Below are 21,473 nucleotides of genomic sequence, written 5' to 3' on the forward strand. Positions count from 1 at the left end.
CATTAATATTATACAAAAAGTTCAAGATTATTATTAGACTTAATACTTAAAGAGTTAAATGTGTTTGTATTTATCCCTAATGAACAAGTCTGAGGTGACTGTGGTGAGGAAAAACTCCCTTAGATGGAAGAGGAAGAAACCTTGAGAGGAACCAGACTCAAAAGGGAACCTCATCCTCATTTGAGTGACACTGCAGGGTGTGATTATAAACTGTTATAAACACCAGAGAGTGTTATAACGAATAATGTCCTTTATACAGTCAGATACAGTCTGATAATTGTGTATTGATTAGGAGGATGTTGTCCTCAGAGACCACATGGAGTTGGTATTTTCTCTTTGAATGCCTGAATCCTCATGAAGCTTGATCTGGTACGTCTCTAGATGTCTCAGGATAATCACAGGGTTCGGCTCTTGTCGAGTCCTGAGTGAGTGTCTACGTTCATATGAGCTTCATATTAACCACCACTGTGGAGTGAGACATGACAAGGACATTCAATAATAAACATGGACACTGAAGCAAATTCCATTTTTTGTCCTCTGGGGAAAAAGAATATTCACAGGATTCTATTTTTCATGAAGTTTCTGTAATCAAAAGTCCACACATCTATAAACAATCTTTTCAGAACTGATCCTAAGAGACAGGTTTGTTCTGAGGTTTTTAATCAGACTCGTCTAAGCTGTAGTGAACTTTAATAACTGTGACATGCTTCAGTTCTGCTGTTTACACTGAAGAAAGAGAAAAAGTGATGACCAGCTTTTTACAACCTGAGACACACACACACACACACACACACACACACACACACACACACACACACACACACACACACACACACACACACACACACACATACACACACACACACACACACACACACACACACTTTCACTCACACATCTGGACTCACTCAGCAGGCTTACTTACACACACACACACACACACACACACACACACACACACACACACACACACACACACACACACACACACACACACACACAGAAACTCTTGATTCAATGTGAGAACAAAAAGAAGGGAGGGAGTGATGAGGGAGGAGGAAGAAAGGGGGAAGGAAGGAAATTAGGAAGGAAGGAAGGAAGGAAGAAGCGAAGGAAGGAAGGGAAGGGAGGGGGGAGGGAGGGAGTGAGGAGTAGGAGGGAGGGAGGAGGGAGGGAGGGAGAAGAGAAGGAAGGAAGGAAGGAAGGGAGGGAGGAGGGAAGGAAGGAAGGAGGGGAGGGAGGGAGGTAGGAGGGAGGGAGGGGAGGGAGGGAGGTAGGGAAAAGGAAGGAAGGAAGAGGAGGAAGGGAGGGAGGGAGGGAGGGAGGGAGGGACGGAGGGAGGGAGGGAGGGAGGGAGGGAGGGAGGGAGGGAGGGAAAAGGGAAGGAAGGAAGGGAGTGGAGGGAGGGAGGGAGGGATGGAGGAGGTGAGGGATGGATGGAGGGGAGGAGGGAGGGAGGAGTAAGGAATGAAGGGAGGTAGAGGGAGGGAGGGGAGGGAGGAGGGAGGGAGGGAGGGAGGGAGGGAGTGAGGGATCTTTAGGTTTCTTTCTTTATTTCTAAATACCTACACAACATAACTAAGTTATTTGCTTTAGTTAGGTCTTTCTTGCGCGTTATTTATTTATGATTGTGAGTTAGGTATGAATAAATAACTAAAAAAAATCCATCACTACTTTATTGCTTTCTTTCTTTCTTTCTTTCTTTCTTTCTTTCTTTCTTTCTTTCTTTCTTTCTTTCTTTCCCTACCTGCTTATCCCACTCTTTCCTCTTCTCTGCTGCTCTTATGTAAGGGTCATTTTCAGTAAGACAGAAGTTGCAGCTCTTTCGTGTTCCTTAAAGGGCTTCATAATGGGCCTCGTTTACCAATATTTCAGTAAGCTCTAAGAGTGAGCTCAAAATATCCAGCAGTTTCACAAAAACTGTCAATTTCCCACCTGAACACTAGGGGGCTTTTCCTGCCTCTACACACCTGTTCCTAATGTTTCTCTGATGATTTGTCCTGTTTATACCTGATGTCTTGCTTGTGTGTGTGTGTGTGTGAACGTGCGCTCCCTGAGGCCTCGTCTCTTGTTTCCTGTTTTTTTTTTTTTTTCATGTTTGTCATTTTTCCGTTGTTCTGTTTTAAATAAATCCCTTAGTTTTGTAGTTGTCCTTGCGTTTGGGCCCGATTTTGTTCCTGAAAAGTCGCCCGTTACTTGGTATTAATCTGTGTATGTGTATGTAAAAACACAAGATTTTATAATGTACAGCTAATGAACAGTTAAAGTTCTGAAGTGGAGACAGAAGGCAACATCAGTAACCATCTGCTACAAGCATCTCTCATTCTGTGGTGTATTATGGGATAGATTAATACAGGAAAAAATACCCACTGCTTCCTATTTGTCTTGTTTGGAGAAAAAGTCGTTTTTGGAGCTGTGGTGTAAATCTTGATCAATAATATGTTCAATTAATTACAGTAAAAAAACATCAAAAAGAAAGAAAGAAAGAAAGAAATAATAAATAATAATAAAAAAAAACAAATAATAAAAAAATTACATTTATTAAATTTTAAATTACATGTATTACATTTTAAATTAAATTTAAATTTAAATTTAAAATTGAAATGAAATCAAATTCAATAAACTAACTGATAGCACACAAATTGATTATTTCATTAATTAAAATTTTATTTATTTTATTTTATTTATTAATTAATAATTTTATTAATGAAGTAAATTAATTGATCATTATACATGGAAGGTTTTATGTATGTTTGTACTTGTAGGTGCTGTAAAAAAATTATAATAATATCAATAATGATAATCATCATCATCATCATCATCATCCAAATAATACATTCAAAAACACATTCATTAAACATAATCTGATAAATGAATCACTCTATATTTAGCATTTCATTAATTAAATAAAGTAATTAAGCAATATAAGTTTAAGTTGTCATGTATCTATGTAGTTCTAGGTGGTCTGGTGTAAAAAAAAATAACATCAGTAATAATAATTATCATCATCATCATCATCATCATCATGCAAATAAAGAATTATTCATTTAACACAATCTGATAATAAATTAATGAATCATTATTAAGCATTTCATTAATTAAATAAATGAATTAATCATTTGAAATAAAAGGTTTATATTTCTGTTTAATATACAACAACGAACTGATTCCCCATGTGAGGAATCATCCCTTCACAGAACATCATTTAACTCTTTAATTACCGTTTATCTGTTCAAATTTTTTTAGTCTTAACACATTAGACAGCAATGGATTCCATTTTTAATCACGCACTGATATACAGAGTGAGACGGAGTGAAAGAGTTTCGGTGAAGGAATAAAGAAAGATGGAAAAGAAAGAGTTCATAAAAAAAAAAGAAACAAAGGGGTAAAATGGAGTGAGAGAAATGAGGGAAAAAGATGGAAAGCTAGCAAAGTGAACGAGCGAGGGAGAGGGGGGATGAAGAGACAGAGTGATGGGGGGGAAAACAGGCTTTGCTCGTGTGTTGTCTGTGCCAGGTCTTGGCATGTCTCTGCTGCGTCTGGATGAGAGTTTTTCAGCTTTCTCTGAGCGCGTCTCTGAGCCGAGAGAGCGAGCGAGCGAGTGAGCAGGCCTGGGCACTGCTTTAGCAGCTCTGACACACTGCCGGTAAACACTCTGGTCCTGAAATAGAACACACACCCGTATGGCTTTTTCCCACTTACACACACAGTCTGCTTCACATTTGTTCTCAGTTACAAAATGTACCTACAGCATTACTGCGCTCGTACATCAAGCGCACACGAGGCAAAAAAAAAAAACGAGAAGCAGGTGTTTGGGATGTGTGAGTGCAATAGAGTGGACGGCGTGGGTTTGAGTCGCCTCGCTTTCTTTGGCCAAATGAATTTGGGAGTTGGAGAGAGAAACTGAATGAGTTTGGAGGCTTCAGCTTTAAACAGCAGATGCTATTCTTCCTCTCTCTCTCTCTCTTGCTCTCTTTCTCTCTCTGTATCTCTTTCTCTCTCCATACACATGCATGCCTGTGGTCTCTCTTCCACTCGTTTTCGCCAACACCCAGTTCCAGAGGGAGATCCAACTCGGCCTGTGCCACGCAGCACTGCCTCTCGTACACCGCCAACCACCTTCTGAGAGAAAGAGAGAGAGAGAGAGAGAGAAAGAGAGAGATTGGAGAACAGAAGGGTAGCTACAGCCCACTGTGCAGCACTGAGTCCCCTGGAGAATATAATCTGTAGTTAACCGCAGGTCCTCAAATCCCACACTCCTCTGCTTTACTGCCTACAGCCATGGTGTTAGAAATGCAGCTGCTTCACTAGCACATAAATAAAGAGTAGGAATTTTCCAATACACCTTTTTTCACCCTTTTGGTTATACCAGTTCCTGTCCAGTTCCTGTCCTGACATGCACAGCTATGGATTTATCCAAATGTCTCTAACGTCCTTTAGACAAAGATCTAAAACAGGGATCCAATGTCAAATGTATGACTGTGAAGCTACAGATACACCAGATACACAAGCTTAGTCATCGTTGTGATATGAACGGTGTTGCTATGAAGGCTACTGGGAGAATTTTAAGACAGGGGCTAACCTGAGCTAAGGATTGAACCATCTGAGGTACCTGTTTTTCAATGAAAATATTGCCCCGAGCTGGCTAGGTTAAAAAAAAAGATACAGTTCTGTTGAATGTAACTATACAAAAAAACTCATTGCTAATTCGAGCACAAATGCCATGTTTTTGGTTTGATAAAAAAAAAAATAAAGAAAAAATAAAGAAAATGAAGTCATTCAGAAACATTAAATTCAACTATGAATAAATGTAAATAATAATAATTAAAAAAAAATTATTTGTGATGTAGAATTATCATTCATTCATTCATTCATTTTCTACCGCTTATCCGAACTTCTCGGGTCACGGGTAGCCTGTGCCTATTTCAGGCGTCATCGGGCATCGAGGCAGGATACACCCTGGGTGGAGTGCCAACCCATCACAGGGCACACACACACTCTCATTCACTCACACACTCACACACTACAGACAATTTTCCAGAGATGCCAATCAACCTACCATGCATGTCTTTGGACCGGGGGAGGAAACCGGAGTACCTGGAGGAAACCCCCGAGGCACGGGTAGAACATGCAAACTCCACACACACAAGGTGGAGGCGATGTAGAATTACTTTATCGGAAAAAAAGAACAGGAATTAAATAGTTTTAATGAACCACAACATTAATTTGAATCTTGTTGGATGGTATTTATCTCCTAAAATTATGTAAGAGATAAGTGCGCTAGACTGGATCGTAGATCTATCAAAATTTTCAGATCAGCATTATTATCGTATATCTACGTGCACCTAATAACAAAGCCAGCTAACAAAATGTATTCAAACAGAATAATATCTAAATAATCCCACTTAACCAGGTGAGAAAGTGGTTATAAGCCGCCTGTGTGTTCTACGTGTCCTTGAGCAAAGGGGCCCAATTCAGTCCGGGTGTGGCCTTTTGTTCTCCGTCGGTTCTCCTCTGTAAGGTCTTTTTGTTTTATTTGATAGGTGTAATTGTGTTTTAAAATTCTTTTGTAGCGGCTCATAATGCGGCGCTCATTTCCTGAAGGACAGGACAACAATGAGACGTGATGAATATGTTGAAGTGGAGCCCAACCTGTGGTGTGAGAAGCATTATTCCAGTTCCAGTGAAGGCGAATTGAAAAAGTGTCATGTCTCAAAAGCATGACAAGCCAATTAAGGCAAAGACAAGCGTAATTAAGCTTGATGTGGAGAGACAGGCTGATCTGGGTTCACACCAGTCGTGGCAAAATGGTTAGTGTTTTAGTTAAAGATTTCATCTGAATACTGTAGCAGTGTGAACATGTGTGTGTGTGTGTGTGTGTGTGTGTGTGTGTGTGTGTGTGTGTGTGTGTGTGTGTGTGTGTGTGTGTGTGTGTGTGTGGATGTGTTATGTGTAGTATTTAAGCTGTATGTCACTTCATTATCAGGATTTCATTACAATTACTGAACTTTGGCTTCTGGTTGACAGAGGCAAACTTCAGGGTCTTAAAGCCCTCCATTTTCATATACACAGAAAAAGCTTGTGTTTTCTGTCATCTTCGTGTTTTTTCTCCTTTTTTTTCTGTTTACTCTAATTCTTCCTCTCTCATTTTCTTTTCCTTTCTACCTCTGTCCCTCACCCCCTCTTTTTTCTCATTCTTTCTTAATCTCTCTCTCTCTCTCTCTCTCTCTCTCTCTCTCTCTCTCTCTCCATTCCATTCTCACATTCGCATGGCATCTCACTGTGTCTCCTTTTTTTCTCTATCTCACTACTGCTTTCATTCTCCACCTCTTCCTCCCCTTTTCTTCCTCTCATTCTCTCTCTTATATCTCATTCTTACCTCATCTCTCATTGTCTGTCACTCTCTCTCTCTCTCTCTCTCTCTCTCTCTCTCTCTCTCTCTCTCTCCATTCCATTCTCACATTCGCATGGCATCTCACTGTGTCTCCTTTTTTTCTCTATCTCACTACTGCTTTCCCCTTTTCTTCCTCTCATTCTCTCTCTTATATCTCATTCTTACCTCATCTCTCATTGTCTGTCACTCTCTCTCTCTCTCTCTCTCTCTCTCTCTCTCTCTCTCTCTCTCTCTCTCTCTCTCTCTCTCTCTCTCTCTCTTTTCTCAACCCCCCAGCTCTCTTTGCTCCAGGATTTGGCTTAGGAATCCCTGTAAAAACGCTCAATCCAGCGCTACTCTCTCTCATCTAAATCCAAAAGCACTCATCAAAAGGCCAAAGCAAACCCAACTCCTCTCCCTCCCTCCCTCCCTCCCTCCCTCCCTCCCTCCCTCTCCTACTGTACACTGCACTACCTCAATTCACTCCCACACACACACTTCAATATAATGCATTACCCTGTTTAAGCCCCTCCCCTCCCCCTCCCCATTTAAATAGGTCCCCTCAGTCAGTCTTTCTCTAACCAAACGTCTTTCCTTTTCATTCTCTTGACAGTTGCCAGTTTGAGATAAACCACCCGTATGTAGTTTTTGTTTTGGGGAACGCTATTTAATTATTTGATATTAATCACATTCTTTAACCGACCATACAAGCTGACGTTGCATATTTCCTGTTGGAAACACACACACACACACACACACACTGACACACTTGTGTTTTGCACTGACAGTGAAATTCTTTTCTTTGCATATCCCAGATTAGGATGTCGGGGTAATAGAGCAGGATACGGAGCACCTGAATTTCTGATCAACAATCTAGAGCCTTAAACATTTGTATGTACAGGATGTGTGTATAAAAACACAGGGATCAGATTCCCCATTCTGATCCTGTGGACACTATCTAAAGCTCTGGAGTTGTATCTGCAGACTTCACACTATACCTGGAACAAATCTCCAGGTTATGCAATTGCAATTTTTTGACCTCAGTTAGGGGGCACGGTGGCTTAGTGGGTAGCACGTTCGCCTCACACCTCCAGGGTCGGGGTTCAATTCCCGCCTCCGCCTTGTGTGTGCGGAGTTTGCATGTTCTCCCCGTGCCTCGGGGGTTTCCTCCGGGTACTCCGGTTTCCTCCCCCGGTCCAAAGACATGCATGGTAGGTTGATCGGCATCTCTGGAAAAATTGTCCGTAGTGTGTGACTGCGTGAGTGAATGAGAGTGTGTGTGTGCCCTGCGATGGGTTGGCACTCCGTCCAGGGTGTATCCTGCCTTGATGCCCGATGACGCCTGAGATAGGCACAGGCTCCCCGTGACCCGAGAAGTTCGGATAAAGCGGTAGAAAATGAATGAATGAATGAATGAATGACCTCAGTTAAAGAAAGAATGTTTCCTTTTATTGTTATATTTTATAATACTATGTCACCCAGATGATTTCCCTTTTGAGTCAGCTTCCTCTCAAGGCTTCTTCCTCGTATCATCTCAGGAGTTTAGACAAAAGTGTTGAAGTACTCTACTGAATGAAATAACTGTAGACACACCGCATAGACACGACTCTGGAGTATTACTTTAAGGTCAAGTACACAACTTATCACAACACTGGCTTTTTGTTGTAACCGCTAATGGAATCACATTCAGATAAAAAGCCTGACAAATAATAAAACAGCCACCAATATGGCTTCTGCTAAACAAACTTCATCGCTTGCGGTAATCCAGGCGGATAAATGGATGGGTCTCCATGGCTACGGGTGGCGGGAGCAGCGGGACGGCGGGAACGCGGCCCTCGCCCAAACAGATGGGGAGTAACATGGCGCCGAGTGGATCAATATCCACGCGCTCGGATGAACACTGGCTCCTCTCTTCTCCTGGACGGAGAACAGCCCGATGACCAGCATGAGCTCCTCACCCCCTTGAGAACAGCGAGGACGCTTTGTCTTCTCGAACACTGAACGTACTGTCGGTGCCGGGAGAGGGGCAGAGTTTGATGAATGAGTTTGCAGGCAGGACAGTAAATGCTGTTTACCACGCTTTTCACTTTATTGATTTTTTAGCGTGCTGATGAACACGAGGAATTCTTCCGAAGAGCGAAATACAGCAGGCCACCCTGCTATTGTGTTAACTTGACCCGGGTTGTGTTAACTTCCTGTGAGCTGTGATGTGTACAGTAAAGATGACATGACAGGCTGAGGGACAGAGTCAATAGGATGATTTGTGCTGTTGTTTGTCAGTTGTTGTTTCAGTTGGATATATATACTATATATATATATATATATATATATATATATATATATATATATATATATATATATATATATAAAACACAAGAACATACTGTATTGTTTTTGTGGTTTGTATCTTCATAACTTTAAGAGGAATGCGTCTCTTGACAATCAGTTGTGTGTGTGTGTGTGTGTGTGTGTGTGTGTGTGTGTGTGTGTGTGTGTGTGTGTGTGAGGGGGTGGTGTTGCTGTAGGGTGAGGTTGAAAAGCCATGGCAGAAGGTCATTAGATTCTAGTTTCACATTAGCATGTACTGAATGGGATTACCCAGCCAGAGGAACCCAGAGGACATCAAACTACACACACAGACACACACACACACACACACACACACACACACACACACACACACACACACACACAGACACACACACAAACAGACACACACACACACACACACACACACACACACACACACACACACACACACACACACACACACACACACACACACACACACACACACCCTACAGGCACAGTGCTATCAGACCGTCATTAGTTGAACCCCTATGTGCAACTCTCTCTTCTCTCTCTCTCTCTCTCTCTCTCTCTCTCTCTCTCTCTCTCTCTCTCTCTCTCAAACACACACACACACACACACACACACACACACACACACACACACACACACACACAAACACACACACACATTCAACAGAACAAAGAGAAAGAGGCAACAAGCTCTCCTCCATTCAAAAAGCCATAATGCTAAACACTCACTGAAGTATCATTTCACGTAATGGAAGGCTTTCTTTACCAAAGACGTGCACGCTTTCCTTTCTTTCTTTCTTCTTTTTTTTTTTTACAATTTATTTTCTTATTTTTTATGCCCGAGTGACCTGATGCACATTCGCTTACATTTTACAAATGAAACGCAGTTCTCTGTGCAGTTAAGGCACAATTAAAGCACCAGAGCTTTTTACAGCAATAAATGTTTGTCTTCGTTTATTGGCTGAGAAACAATTACATCCGACAGCCGCAGGATTCTCTGCTTATTGCGTTATCTACACATCTGACCCGCTATAGCTGAGGAGTAAATTAAACAATATTTCACAGCCTCTATGTTATATAACACCACACATTCTCACTTCTGTAAACTTGGATTAGTCTTAACTATTAATGTTAATAGAGTATTTATTCATATTAAAAAAATGATTATTATTTATTTGTTTGTTAATTGTTATATTAAATCCTCTTAGCATATTTACCTTACCTTTAAGGTAAAAAAAGTGAGTCTTATTTATTGCAATTATTGAATATTATTTTTGTATAATTTTTGCTCAAGTTCTATATTTTCTTTTTCAGCATTTTATCTATTACACAATCTGTATGTATCTCATTTTAATGGTTTATTTGTCAATAAATTGTATTATCTAAAAAAATAGCAAAATATTTGTACGAATATGGTATTATCTGTTTATCAAACTTTTATATATATATAATATAGAGTAATATGGTACAGAAGCTAATCTATGTGGTGACCCAGTTTACCTTCTCATAGTTCATAAAGTGTTCGAACTAAACCTCACCAGCGCCCTCTACTGGTCAGCGCAGTGTATCACAGCAGCACTGTGTACAATCCAGACAACACATTTATTGCAATAAATTAAACATATACATTACATTTGTAATAAACTCTTACATTACTCCCATACCGCCCCTCCCCCCACGCACACATCTAAAAAACCTTCACCTCTATAACAAAATAAACAAAATAATGAATCCATTCCATGGATTTAAAAAAATGCTGAATATGTAGCTCTATAGACAACATTGTTGTTGTAATAGTTTCATCTCTCTGGTCGATTCCATTGTGAAGGCGGGTCTCTGGGTCCTTTGGGTTTCCTGACTCTGCATTTAAAACCTAGAAGTCCAGAAAAACAAACTGAGGTGAATCCTTTTGAAGCATAATAAATAAATAAATAAATAAATAAATAAATAAATAAATAAATAAATAAATAAATAAATAAATTTATTTGCAGCATACGCTTGAATTCATATATGCTTTAACTGATTTAATTTATTACTAGAATTTACTAAATGTCAAGATAGATAGATAGATAGATAGATAGATAGATAGATAGATAGATAGATAGATAGATAGATAGATAGATAGATAGATAGATAGATGGATGGATAGATAGAAAGGGAGGGGGTGGATGGATAGATTTGGGTTCTTGTGTACAACATTTTTAAAGATTTGTATAATCTTGTGAATACATTTAGACCTTCAGCTGTACAATAATTCATACTGATAAACACATTAATAATAAATATATGCACCCATGAGCCATTACGACGGCCTACTAGCAAGCACTTCAATAATAAAAAAATTTTTTTTTTTTTTTTTTTAGAAAAATAATTCATGTCAATGCACAGCATTTTTTTTTAAACAATGCAATAGTGGATTTTTTTTTTAGGAACCGGAGATGCATGACTCGAATCGCTTGAACCTGAACTGATTTACATATCAGTGCGATTAGAGAAACTGGCAAGACAATTTACATTGAAGGTGTTTTTGCGCTTGGTCTGAAAACTGGAATCCGCACCCAGGACTGATTCTGAGGTGTGAAATGATCAGCGGTTTGATCGAGGACTTTAAGAGAGATTTCGAAACCGGCCTGCTCCAGAGATCTGATTCCTGACCCTGATTAAAATGGTGTTTTGAGGTCGGCATCAGTCAACCAACAGCACAGTCTGTGTCAGGTGTAGAAGCTATATGTGGTCTTGAGCTACCGCTGCCATGATGTGTGTGTGTGTCTGTGTGTGTATATATATATGTGTGTGTGTGTGTGTGTGTGTGTGTGTGTGTGTGTGTGTGTGTGTATACTGACCGATGCCTCCAGGGCTGCACTGGCTGCTGTTCGTCTCTCTGACTGGGTTTGAGACATACTCATAGTCATCATCTGAATTGTACTGTTTCTCTGCTGTATAGGAAACACACACACACACACACACACACACACACACACACACACACACACACACACACACACACACACACACACACACACACATACAAAAAAAACAAAAAAAAAACAGGTCAGAACATCAAAGGTGCAAACAAGAGGATGAAGTTTCTGTGTGAGAGAGAGATGAAAAGAGGCAGAGAGGGTACAGAGTTACACAGTTTGAGCTCTAGAGAGAAAGAGCAAGAGAGAGAAGTAGAGAAAGAGTGAGATGGCGCTAAGAAAGAACGAGACAGCGACCGAAACGAATCTAACAGCTCTTCCTGTTTATTTCTTCATGGCACGTGGTGAAGTTGATAAGAATTCTCCAGAGAAGGTGAAGACTTCACCAGTAATCCAGTTCTCTCTCTCTCTCTCTCTCTCTCTCTCTCTCTCTCTCTCTCTCTCTCTCTTACAGACACACACACCAGCTTCTGGGGGAACTTGTAGGTAATTTACTACTGCAAATATATTTTGCGAAACACTGCATGTGAAAATGATCTACACGAAGCCTTTATAACACAGAGGAAGTGAAACAAAAGGCAACAACATACAAGAAGTGCTGCAGTTATTTCACTTATTATGCACAATAATATTTACCATAACATATCAACAATGTGTGCAAATCTGAGCTACACTGCAGTGTGTAGAGTGTGTGCAGTGTGTGTAGTGTCTGCACAGACTGTATGTAGTGTGTGGTGTGTGTGTGTGTGCAGAGGGTATGTAGTGTGTGTGTAGTGTCTGCACAGACTGTATGTAGTGTGTGGTGTGTGTGTGTGTGTGTGTGTAGAGTGTGTGCAGTGTGTGTAGTGTCTGCACAGACTGTATGTAGTGTGTGGTGTGTGTGCAGAGGGCATGTAGTGTGTGTGTAGTGTCTGCACAGACTGTATGTAGTGTGTGGTGTGTGTGTGTGTGTGTGTGTGTGGAGTGTGTGCCGTGGGTGTAGTGTCTGCATAGACTGTATGTAGTGTGTGGTGTGTGTGTGTGTGTAGAGTGTGTGCAGTGTGTGTAGTGTCTGCACAGACTGTATGTAGTGTGTGGTGTGTGTGTGTGCAGAGGGTATGTAGTGTTTGTGTAGTGTCTGCACAGACTGTATGTAGTGTGTGGTGTGTGTGTGTGTGCAGAGGGTATGTAGTGTGTGTGTAGTGTCTGCATAGACTGTATGTAGTGTGTGGTGTGTGTGTGTGTGTGTAGAGTGTGTGCAGTGTGTGTAGTGTCTGCACAGACTGTATGTAGTGTGTGGTGTGTGTGTGTGTGTAGAGGGTATGTAGTGTGTGTGTAGTGTCTGCACAGACTGTATGTAGTGTGTGGTGTGTGTGTGTGTAGAGTGTGTGCAGTGTGTGTAGTGTCTGCACAGACTGTATGTAGTGTGTGGTGTGTGTGCAGAGGGCATGTAGTGTGTGTGTAGTGTCTGCACAGACTGTATGTAGTGTGTGGTGTGTGTGTGTGTGTGTAGAGTGTGTGCCGTGGGTGTAGTGTCTGCACAGACTGTATGTAGTGTGTGGTGTGTGTGTGTGTAGAGTGTGTGCAGTGTGTGTAGTTTCTGCACAGACTGTATGTAGTGTGTGGTGTGTGTGTGTGTAGAGTGTGTGCAGTGTGTGTAGTTTCTGCACAGACTGTATGTAGTGTGTGGTGTGTGTGTGTGTAGAGTGTGTGCAGTGTGTGTAGTGTCTGCACAGACTGTATGTAGAGTGTGTGGTGTGTGTGTGTAGAGTGCATGCAGTGTGTGTGTAGTGTCTGCACAGACTGTATGCAGAGTGTGTGTTGTGTGTGTGTGTGTGTGTGTGTGTGTGTGTGTGTGTGCAGAGGGCATGTAGTAAGTGTGTAGTGTCTGCACATACTGTATGCAGAGTGTGTGTGGTGTGTGTGTGTGTAGAATGCATGCAGTGTGTGTGTTTTGTCTGCACAGACTGTATGTAGAGTGTGTGTGTGTGTGTGTGTGTGTGTGTGTGTGTGCAGAGGGCATGTAGTAAGTGTGTAGTGTCTGCACATATTGTATGCAGAGTGTATGTGGTGTGTGTGTGTGTGTGTGTGTGTGTGTGTGTGTGTGTGTGTAGAGGGAATGTAGTAAGTGTGTAGTGTCTGCACAGACTGTACAGTATGTAGAGTGTGTGGTGTGTGTGTGTAGAATGCATGCAGTGTGTGTGTGTGGTGTCTGCACAGACTGTATGTAGAGTGTGTGGTGTGTGTGTGTGTGTGTGTGTGTGCAGAGTGCATGCAGTGTGTGTGTAGTGTCTGCAAAGACTGTATGTGGAGTGTGTGGTGTGTGTGTAGAGTGCATGTAGTGTGCAGTGTGTGTGTGTGATGTCTGCACAGACTGTATGTAGAGTGTGTGTGTGGTGTGTGTGTGCAGAGTGCATGCAGTGTGTGTGTGATGTCTGCACAGACTGTATGTAGAGTGTGTGGTGTGTGTGTGTGTGTGTGCAGAGTGCATGCAGTGTGTGTGTGATGTCTGCACAGACTGTATGTAGAGTGTGTGGTGTGTGTGTGTGTGTGTGTGTGTGTGTGTGTGTGTGTGTGCAGAGTGCATGCAGTGTGTGTGTGTGATGTCTGCACAGACTGTATGTAGAGTGTGTGGTGTGTGTGTGTGTGTGTGTGTGTGTGTGTGTGTGTGTGTGTGTGTGTGTGTGTGTGTGTGTGTGTGTGTGTGCAGAGTGCATGCAGTGTGTGTGATGTCTGCACAGACTGTATGTAGAGTATGTAGTGTGTGTGTGTGTGTGTGTGTGTGTGTGTGTGTGTAGAGTGCATGCAGTGTGTGTGTGATGTCTGCACAGACTGTATGTAGAGTGTGTGGTGTGTGTGTGTGTGTGTGTGTGTGTGTGTGTGTGTGCAGAGTGCATGCAGTGTGTGTGTGATGTCTGCACAGACTGTATGTAGAGTGTGTGGTGTGTGTGTGTGTAGAGTGCATGTAGTGTGCAGTGTGTGTGTGATGTCTGCACAGACTGTATGTATTGTGTGTGTTGTGTGTGTGTGTGTGTGTGTGTGTGTGTGTGTGTAGAATGCATGCAGTGTGTGTGTGATGTCTGCACAGACTGTATGTATTGTGTGTGTTGTGTGTGTGTGTGTAGAATGCATGCAGTGTGTGTGTGATGTCTGCACAGACTGTATGTATTGTGTGTGTTGTGTGTGTGTGTGTGTGTGTGTGTGTGTGTGTGTGTGTAGAATGCATGCAGTGTGTGTGTGATGTCTGCACACTAAAAATTTGGTGGAGGTTCCATCATGCTGTGGGTCTGTGTGGCCAGTGCTGGTACCACGACCTAAAACACTGCTCATAATCTACTCAGGCATTTATGCAGAGGAACAAGTAGAATGTTGTGGAACGGCCATCCCAGTCCCCAGACCTGAATATCATTGAACATCTGTGGGGTGATTTGAAGCAGGCTGTCCATGTTCGGCAACCATCAAACCTAACTGAACTGGAGATGTTTTATAAGGAGAAATGGTCCAAAATACATTCATCCAGAATCCAGACACTCACTACAGGCTATAGGAAGTGTTTAAAGGCTGTTATTTCTGCTAAAGGAGGCTCTACTAGGATGTGGTAGCTCAGTGGTTAAGGTGTTGGGCTACTGATTGGAAGGTCATGGGTTTGAACGCCAGATCCACCAAGCTGCCACTGCTGGGCCCCTGAGCAAGGCCCTTAACCCTCAATTGCTCAGTTGTAAGTCACTCTGGATAAGGGTGTCTGCTAAATGCTGTAAATGTACTAAATATTGATGTGATTTTTCTGCTGGGGTGCCCAAATTTATGCACCTGTCTAATTTTGTGTGTGTGTGCAGAGTGCATGTAGTGTGTCTGTAGTGTCTGCACATACTATGTAGATAGTGTGTAGTGTCTGCACTGACTGTGTAGAGTGTGTGTAGTGTCTGCACTGACTGTGTGTAGAGTGTGTGTAGTGTCTGCACTAACTGTATGTAGAGTGTGTGTAGTGTCTGCACTGACTGTGTGTAGAGTGTGTTTAGTGTCTGCACTAACTGTATGTAGAGTGTGTGTAGTGTCTGCACTGACTGTATTTGTAGTGTGTGTAGTGTCTGCACTAACTGTATGTAGAGTGTGTGTAGTGTCTGCACTGACTGTATGTAGAGTGTGTGTATTGTCTGTACTGACTGTATGTAGAGTGTGTGTAGTGTCTGCACTGTCTGTATGTAGAGTGTGTGTAGTGTCTGCACTTACTGTATGTAGAGTGTGTGTAGTGTCTGCACTTAACTGTATGTAGAGTGTGTGTAGTGTCTGCACTGACTGTGTGTAGAGTGTGTGTAGTGTCTGTACTGACTGTGTGTAGAGTGTGTGTAGTGTCTGCACTGTCTGTGTGTAGAGTGTGTGTAGTGTCTGTACTGACTGTATGTAGAGTGTGTGTGCAGAGTGTGTGTAGTGTCTGCACTGACTGTATGTAGAGTGTGTGTAGTGTCTGCACTGACTGTGTGTAGAGTGTGTGTAGTGTCTGTACTGACTGTATGTAGAGTGTGTGTAGTGTCTGCACTGACTGTATGTAGAGTGTGTGTAGTGTCTGCACTGACTGTATGTAGAGTGTGTGTAGTGTCTGCACTGACTGTATGTAGAGTGTGTGTAGTGTCTGTACTGACTGTATGTAGAGTGTGTGTGCAGAGTGTGTGTAGTGTCTGCACTTACTGTATGTAGAGTGTGTGTAGTGTCTGCACTTAACTGTATGTAGAGTGTGTGTAGTGTCTGCACTGACTGTGTGTAGAGTGTGTGTAGTGTCTGTACTGACTGTGTGTAGAGTGTGTGTAGTGTCTGCACTGTCTGTGTGTAGAGTGTGTGTAGTGTCTGTACTGACTGTATGTAGAGTGTGTGTGCAGAGTGTGTGTAGTGTCTGCACTGACTGTATGTAGAGTGTGTGTAGTGTCTGCACTAACTGTATGTAGAGTGTGTGTAGTGTCTGCACTTAACTGTATGTAGAGTGTGTGTAGTGTCTGCACTGACTGTATGTAGAGTGTGTGTAGTGTCTGCACTGACTGTATGTAGAGTGTGTGTGTAGTGTCTGCACTGACTGTATGTAGAGTGTGTGTAGTGTCTGCACTGACTGTATGTAGAGTGTGTGTAGTGTCTGCACTGACTGTGTGTAGAGTGTGTGTAGTGTCTACACTAACTGTATGTAGAGTGTGTGTAGTGTCTGCACTAACTGTATGTAGAGTGTGTGTAGTGTCTGCACTGACTGTGTGTAGAGTGTGTGTAGTGTCTGCACAGTCTGTGTGTAGAGTGTGTGTAGTGTCTGCACTGACTGTATGTAGAGTGTGTGTAGTGTCTGCACTGACTGTATGTAGAGTGTGTGTAGTGTCTGCACAGTCTGTGTGTAGAGTGTGTGTAGTGTCTGCACTGACTGTATTTGGAGTGTGTGTAGTGTCTGCACAGTCTGTGTGTAGAGTGTGTGTGGTGTCTGCACTGACTGTATGTAGAGTGTGTGTAGTGTCTGCACTGACTGTGTGTAGAGTGTGTGTAGTGTCTGCACTAACTGTATGTAGAGTGTGTGTAGTGTCTGCACTAACTGTATGTAGAGTGTGTGTAGTGTCTGCACTGACTGTGTGTAGAGTGTGTGTAGTGTCTGCACTGACTGTGTGTAGAGTGTGTGTAGTGTCTGCACTAACTGTATGTAGAGTGTGTGTGCAGAGTGTGTGTTTGGGTGTGTGAACATGTTCTTGTCAGCTGCTCTGACACACATAGCTCTGCTCTGTGGCCAGCGGTGGTTACATGTGCTAGTTTGTAGACTGTTTATCAACCAAAGGGACATTAACATCGCAGCACAAGACTCCTCCCTGCTCACTGACACTGCTCTCACACACAAACATAACATGATCATAACACAACATTCAGTCCATGTTGTACAGCTAGTGTTTCTGCAGTCTTTCATCGTGTGTGTGTGTGTGTGTGTGTATGTGTGTGTGTGTGTGTGTGTGTGTGTACATCTGTAAAGTACTTACAAGATACTTGTTTTAGAGATGGATACAGCTGTAAGATACACAAAAGAAATCCACATCAGAATTTAATAAGTTAACCGTTTTTACAAACACACTTGAGTTAAATTTTCAGTTTAAACAAATGAGCTATTTTCTGACTGTGTAAAATGCAGAAATAGGTTTGAGCAGGGGTGGTTCTAGGATTTCATCTTTAGGGGGGTTTTAGCCCTCAGTGAGAATATTTATATTATATATTATATGACTACATAGTAAGCCAAAAGTTATGGTATTATTTAAAATGGCAAAAGTGGACACCAAAATTTTATGCATGATGTAATGATGCCAGTCTTGAATCAAATCAGTTCATGTATGTGTGCATTCTCTACAAACAGTGTGTCCAATGAATGCAGACATTAATAAACAAATATTCACAAGACAAAGACCAAATCAATAAATGTTATTTTTATTTAGTATTGAATGGATTGTTTGCATTAATATTTTGTTTGTGCTACAACTCTGGTAATAAGAATAGTGAAATTTCACTCTTTTGCCGTCTTTGCGTTTTTCCGCCGATTAACGTTATAGATAAACGCCTCCAGCTCTGACTCTGTGCTTCTCCGTTCAAATAAGTCAGACAGCTGATGATGCACTTTTGAAAGACTACAACGCACGTGCGTAAGAGCAAAGTAAAAAAAAAAACGCTCTTGGATCAACCTGATAAATAATTTTCTTTCCCATCGACGACATGTCTTGCATTTTAACGTAATTTTTATTGTTTATTTATGAAAGTAAAAATTATAATTAAGCTTTGCATTAGTTCTGGCAGGCCACGTCGTCAAGCGCGCATCAGCTGTTAATCAGCAGTCCACGACGCACACCAATCCGGTTACGTCATCCATATTACCCGACCATTTAAATTCCCATTCATTGAGCCACTTTCTAGCGTGTCGCTGCTGCAGCGACTTAAACTCCCTCCTCTAACCCCGACTCCACCATGCCGGAACCCGTGTTCGTTGTACCAGTTTACGTCTTAAATCTCCACTTATTTTCTCTCTCTCCCTCTCTCTAATTATTTATTTATTTATTTATCCATTTATTCATCTATTATTTGGAAAAAAAAAACAACTCTATGCATGATCAATGGTCCTGTTATAGGGGGTCTATTCTATTTTCTAGTTGCTGCTGTCCCCGTTCGGTCCCTGCATGCTCACGGACGGGCGTGCAGATTCCTGCCCCGAACAGAACCATACCACCAACACTAACTGTATGCTATCATCTAATCTACTCTCATTTGACAAGTGGTCCTGACAGAACGTTTAGTTTTAGGGTGGCTGAGATCACACACAGGGGGCTGGAGCCACCCTGAAAAAGGCCTAGGACCGCCCCTGGGTTTGATATCAACATTTTGTTTCCACAACACAAACATACTACAGGACTACTGACTGGACAGGAATGTATTGTTTTTTAGACAGAAGAAAGCTGTAATTTATCAGAAATATTTGTGAGTAAATCTCCATTGTACAAACAACATCCAGACAGGAAAGTGGAAGTGCAGGTTAAACTTGTTCTAGTCTCTGTTGGTCAGATTGTGTCTGTTAACTGTGTAGGACTCTGGTAAGATATGGTCTGAACTAAACTGGGAGATGTAATCTAGATTAGCGTTCAGTGGATAAAGTGCTACATAATTACATGTAATACTCATGTTATAAGAGATTTAGTCACTATAGTTTGAGGTCATGAGGTGTAGAGTAGATGTAGGTGGAGTTACCTGTGAGTTTCTCATCTGGAAATCGCCTAGAGAAGAAAACACACGGAAACAAGGTCAATTAGTTTAACAACACACACACACACACACACACACACACACACACACACACACACACACACACACACACACACACACACACACACACACAGACTCATGCACCCAAACACACACACAGACCCATGCACCCAAACACACACAAACGCACACAACGAAACACACACAACGAAACACACACAATGAAACACACACACACGACCAAAAAAAGACACACACACGCAGACCCATACACCCAAACACTAAAACACACAACCAAACACACACAACCAAACACACACATACACATCCAAACACACACACGAGACCAAAAAAGACACATACACGCAGACTCATACACCCAAACATGCATCCAAAAACACACACACACACAAACACAACCAAACACACACACACACACCTACACTTACACAACCAAACACACCCACACAAAGCCATGCAACCAAACACGCACACTTACACAACCAAACACACACACACACACACACACACACACACACACACACACACACACACACACTCACACACACAAAACCAAACACACAAAACCAATAATTTCAGTAATTTTTCAGCCGATAGTCGAGTGCTAGCCCCCCCACACCCCCTTAAAACAAGTAGAATGTTTAATTACACTAAGAAAGTTGTGTGAAACATGAAAATTCAGACTAAACATATCATCGGCAGTCTGCGCTAGCAAGTCGCTAATGTCGCTTGTCACTTGTGGGTGAAACGAGCGCTATAGTTTGTGTGAGAAAAACGTCAAAACGTGTATCCAACAACACATGATGTACTATTGTACTCCATATGCTTGCCTTCTAAATGTTAAAAGTTAAATGGGGTCTCATTTAAAATAAAGTTAGGAAAGTGTGAAATTTGGTCCTTTGATGTAAATTCCGGTCCAAGCTGCTAGGCTAAGCTAGTCGGTTAACAAAGAAGCTTAAATACAAAAATCTCTGCTCTAATGTGATTACAGGCTTCTTCATCCTTAAAGTCATGCTACATAAGAAAGACTAAAATAAAATACTGTGAGAAAATAAAAAATATCGTCTTCCTGTCACCCCGATGATCATATGAAAGAGAGGAATTCAAAAAGAGAAGTAAAACCGGGGACAAAAGACGTGTTATCCAAAAAGCACTGACAAAAACCCACAAAAGCCTCCGTACAAAACTCAGCAACAAACGCAATAAAAAAAACAAAAAACAAAAAAACAAATGTCAGGATCACGTTTAAATCTTTAATTTTAATAAAAGATGCTAATAAATCCAAATCCAAACACAAACAATCTTCTATTTCAGTATTCTTCCTTTATTTTTTTTTTCCAGATAACAAACGTTTCTTAAATTAAAACTTTTCTTTTTTTAAAAAAGGGAAGAAAAGAAGTTCTGTTTTTTTTTTTTTTTTTTTACTGCTTTGATTTCGTTTCAGCTTTTCGATAACGGTTGATATTTAAAACAAACTGCAGCTCGGTAATTTCTTCCACTAAATCGATAATAATGTGTCGATCTGTGTATATATAAGCGTATAGACTCGCAGTGTGTTATCTCTCGTACGCTACGCTGATCCGATAAGCGTTCAGAGTTAATCATTATGTTTATTTCTGAATGTCACTGTCGTTTTCTTCGGCTGTTTATAGTCACATTTGTGTTGCTTCTGCCGAACATCCCTGAAACGAGTCGCTGCCTCACCAGCCTCGCCTTTTTCTCTCTCTCTTGCTTTGTAAAAAAAATGAGAAACCGCGACCTCGTCGTTGTTACAGCTTGGCTACAGCAGTCACACTGGTGACGCCTTCTGTAAACGTGTGAAACAAACATCTAACAGAAACCTTCACCATATCAGGGATTAGAGGTTTTTCTTTTTTTAAGTAACATCAGTTTATTGTTACATTAGGATTAGATTGGGATTAGAATTTTAAATGATTGAGAATGAGTCTTACTGCAGGAATGATAATGTACTGAATGAGTGCATTAACATTAACCTGTCATTTATATCACAGAGAGAGCTGTGCCTTATTTATTCATTAATGAACACACACACAAACACGCATATACGTACATGCACACAAACACACACACACATATACATACAA

At 41.5% G+C, this 21,473-nt stretch overlaps 1 protein-coding gene across 2 annotated transcripts in view; it reads right to left on the bottom strand.

Moving 5' to 3' along the window:
* Positions 1-10,278: 10,278 nt before the first annotated feature.
* The window catches only part of ptpn18 (protein tyrosine phosphatase non-receptor type 18), a 36,170-nt gene continuing 24,975 nt past the window's right edge, over positions 10,279-21,473 (bottom strand). For both annotated transcript variants that reach the window (XM_027151612.2, XM_027151613.2), the window contains exons 15-18: positions 19,333-19,358; positions 17,589-17,616; positions 11,539-11,631; positions 10,279-10,568 (exon numbers count right to left, since the gene is read on the bottom strand). In XM_027151612.2, coding sequence (XP_027007413.1) covers positions 10,495-10,568; positions 11,539-11,631; positions 17,589-17,616; positions 19,333-19,358 — 221 coding nt within the window. In that variant the 3' untranslated portion in view covers positions 10,279-10,494. The remainder of the gene's footprint in view (positions 10,569-11,538; positions 11,632-17,588; positions 17,617-19,332; positions 19,359-21,473) is intronic.

The sequence above is a fragment of the Tachysurus fulvidraco genome, chromosome 14, assembly GCF_022655615.1.
Source record: "Tachysurus fulvidraco isolate hzauxx_2018 chromosome 14, HZAU_PFXX_2.0, whole genome shotgun sequence".
Classification (NCBI taxonomy): Eukaryota; Metazoa; Chordata; class Actinopteri; order Siluriformes; family Bagridae; genus Tachysurus; species Tachysurus fulvidraco.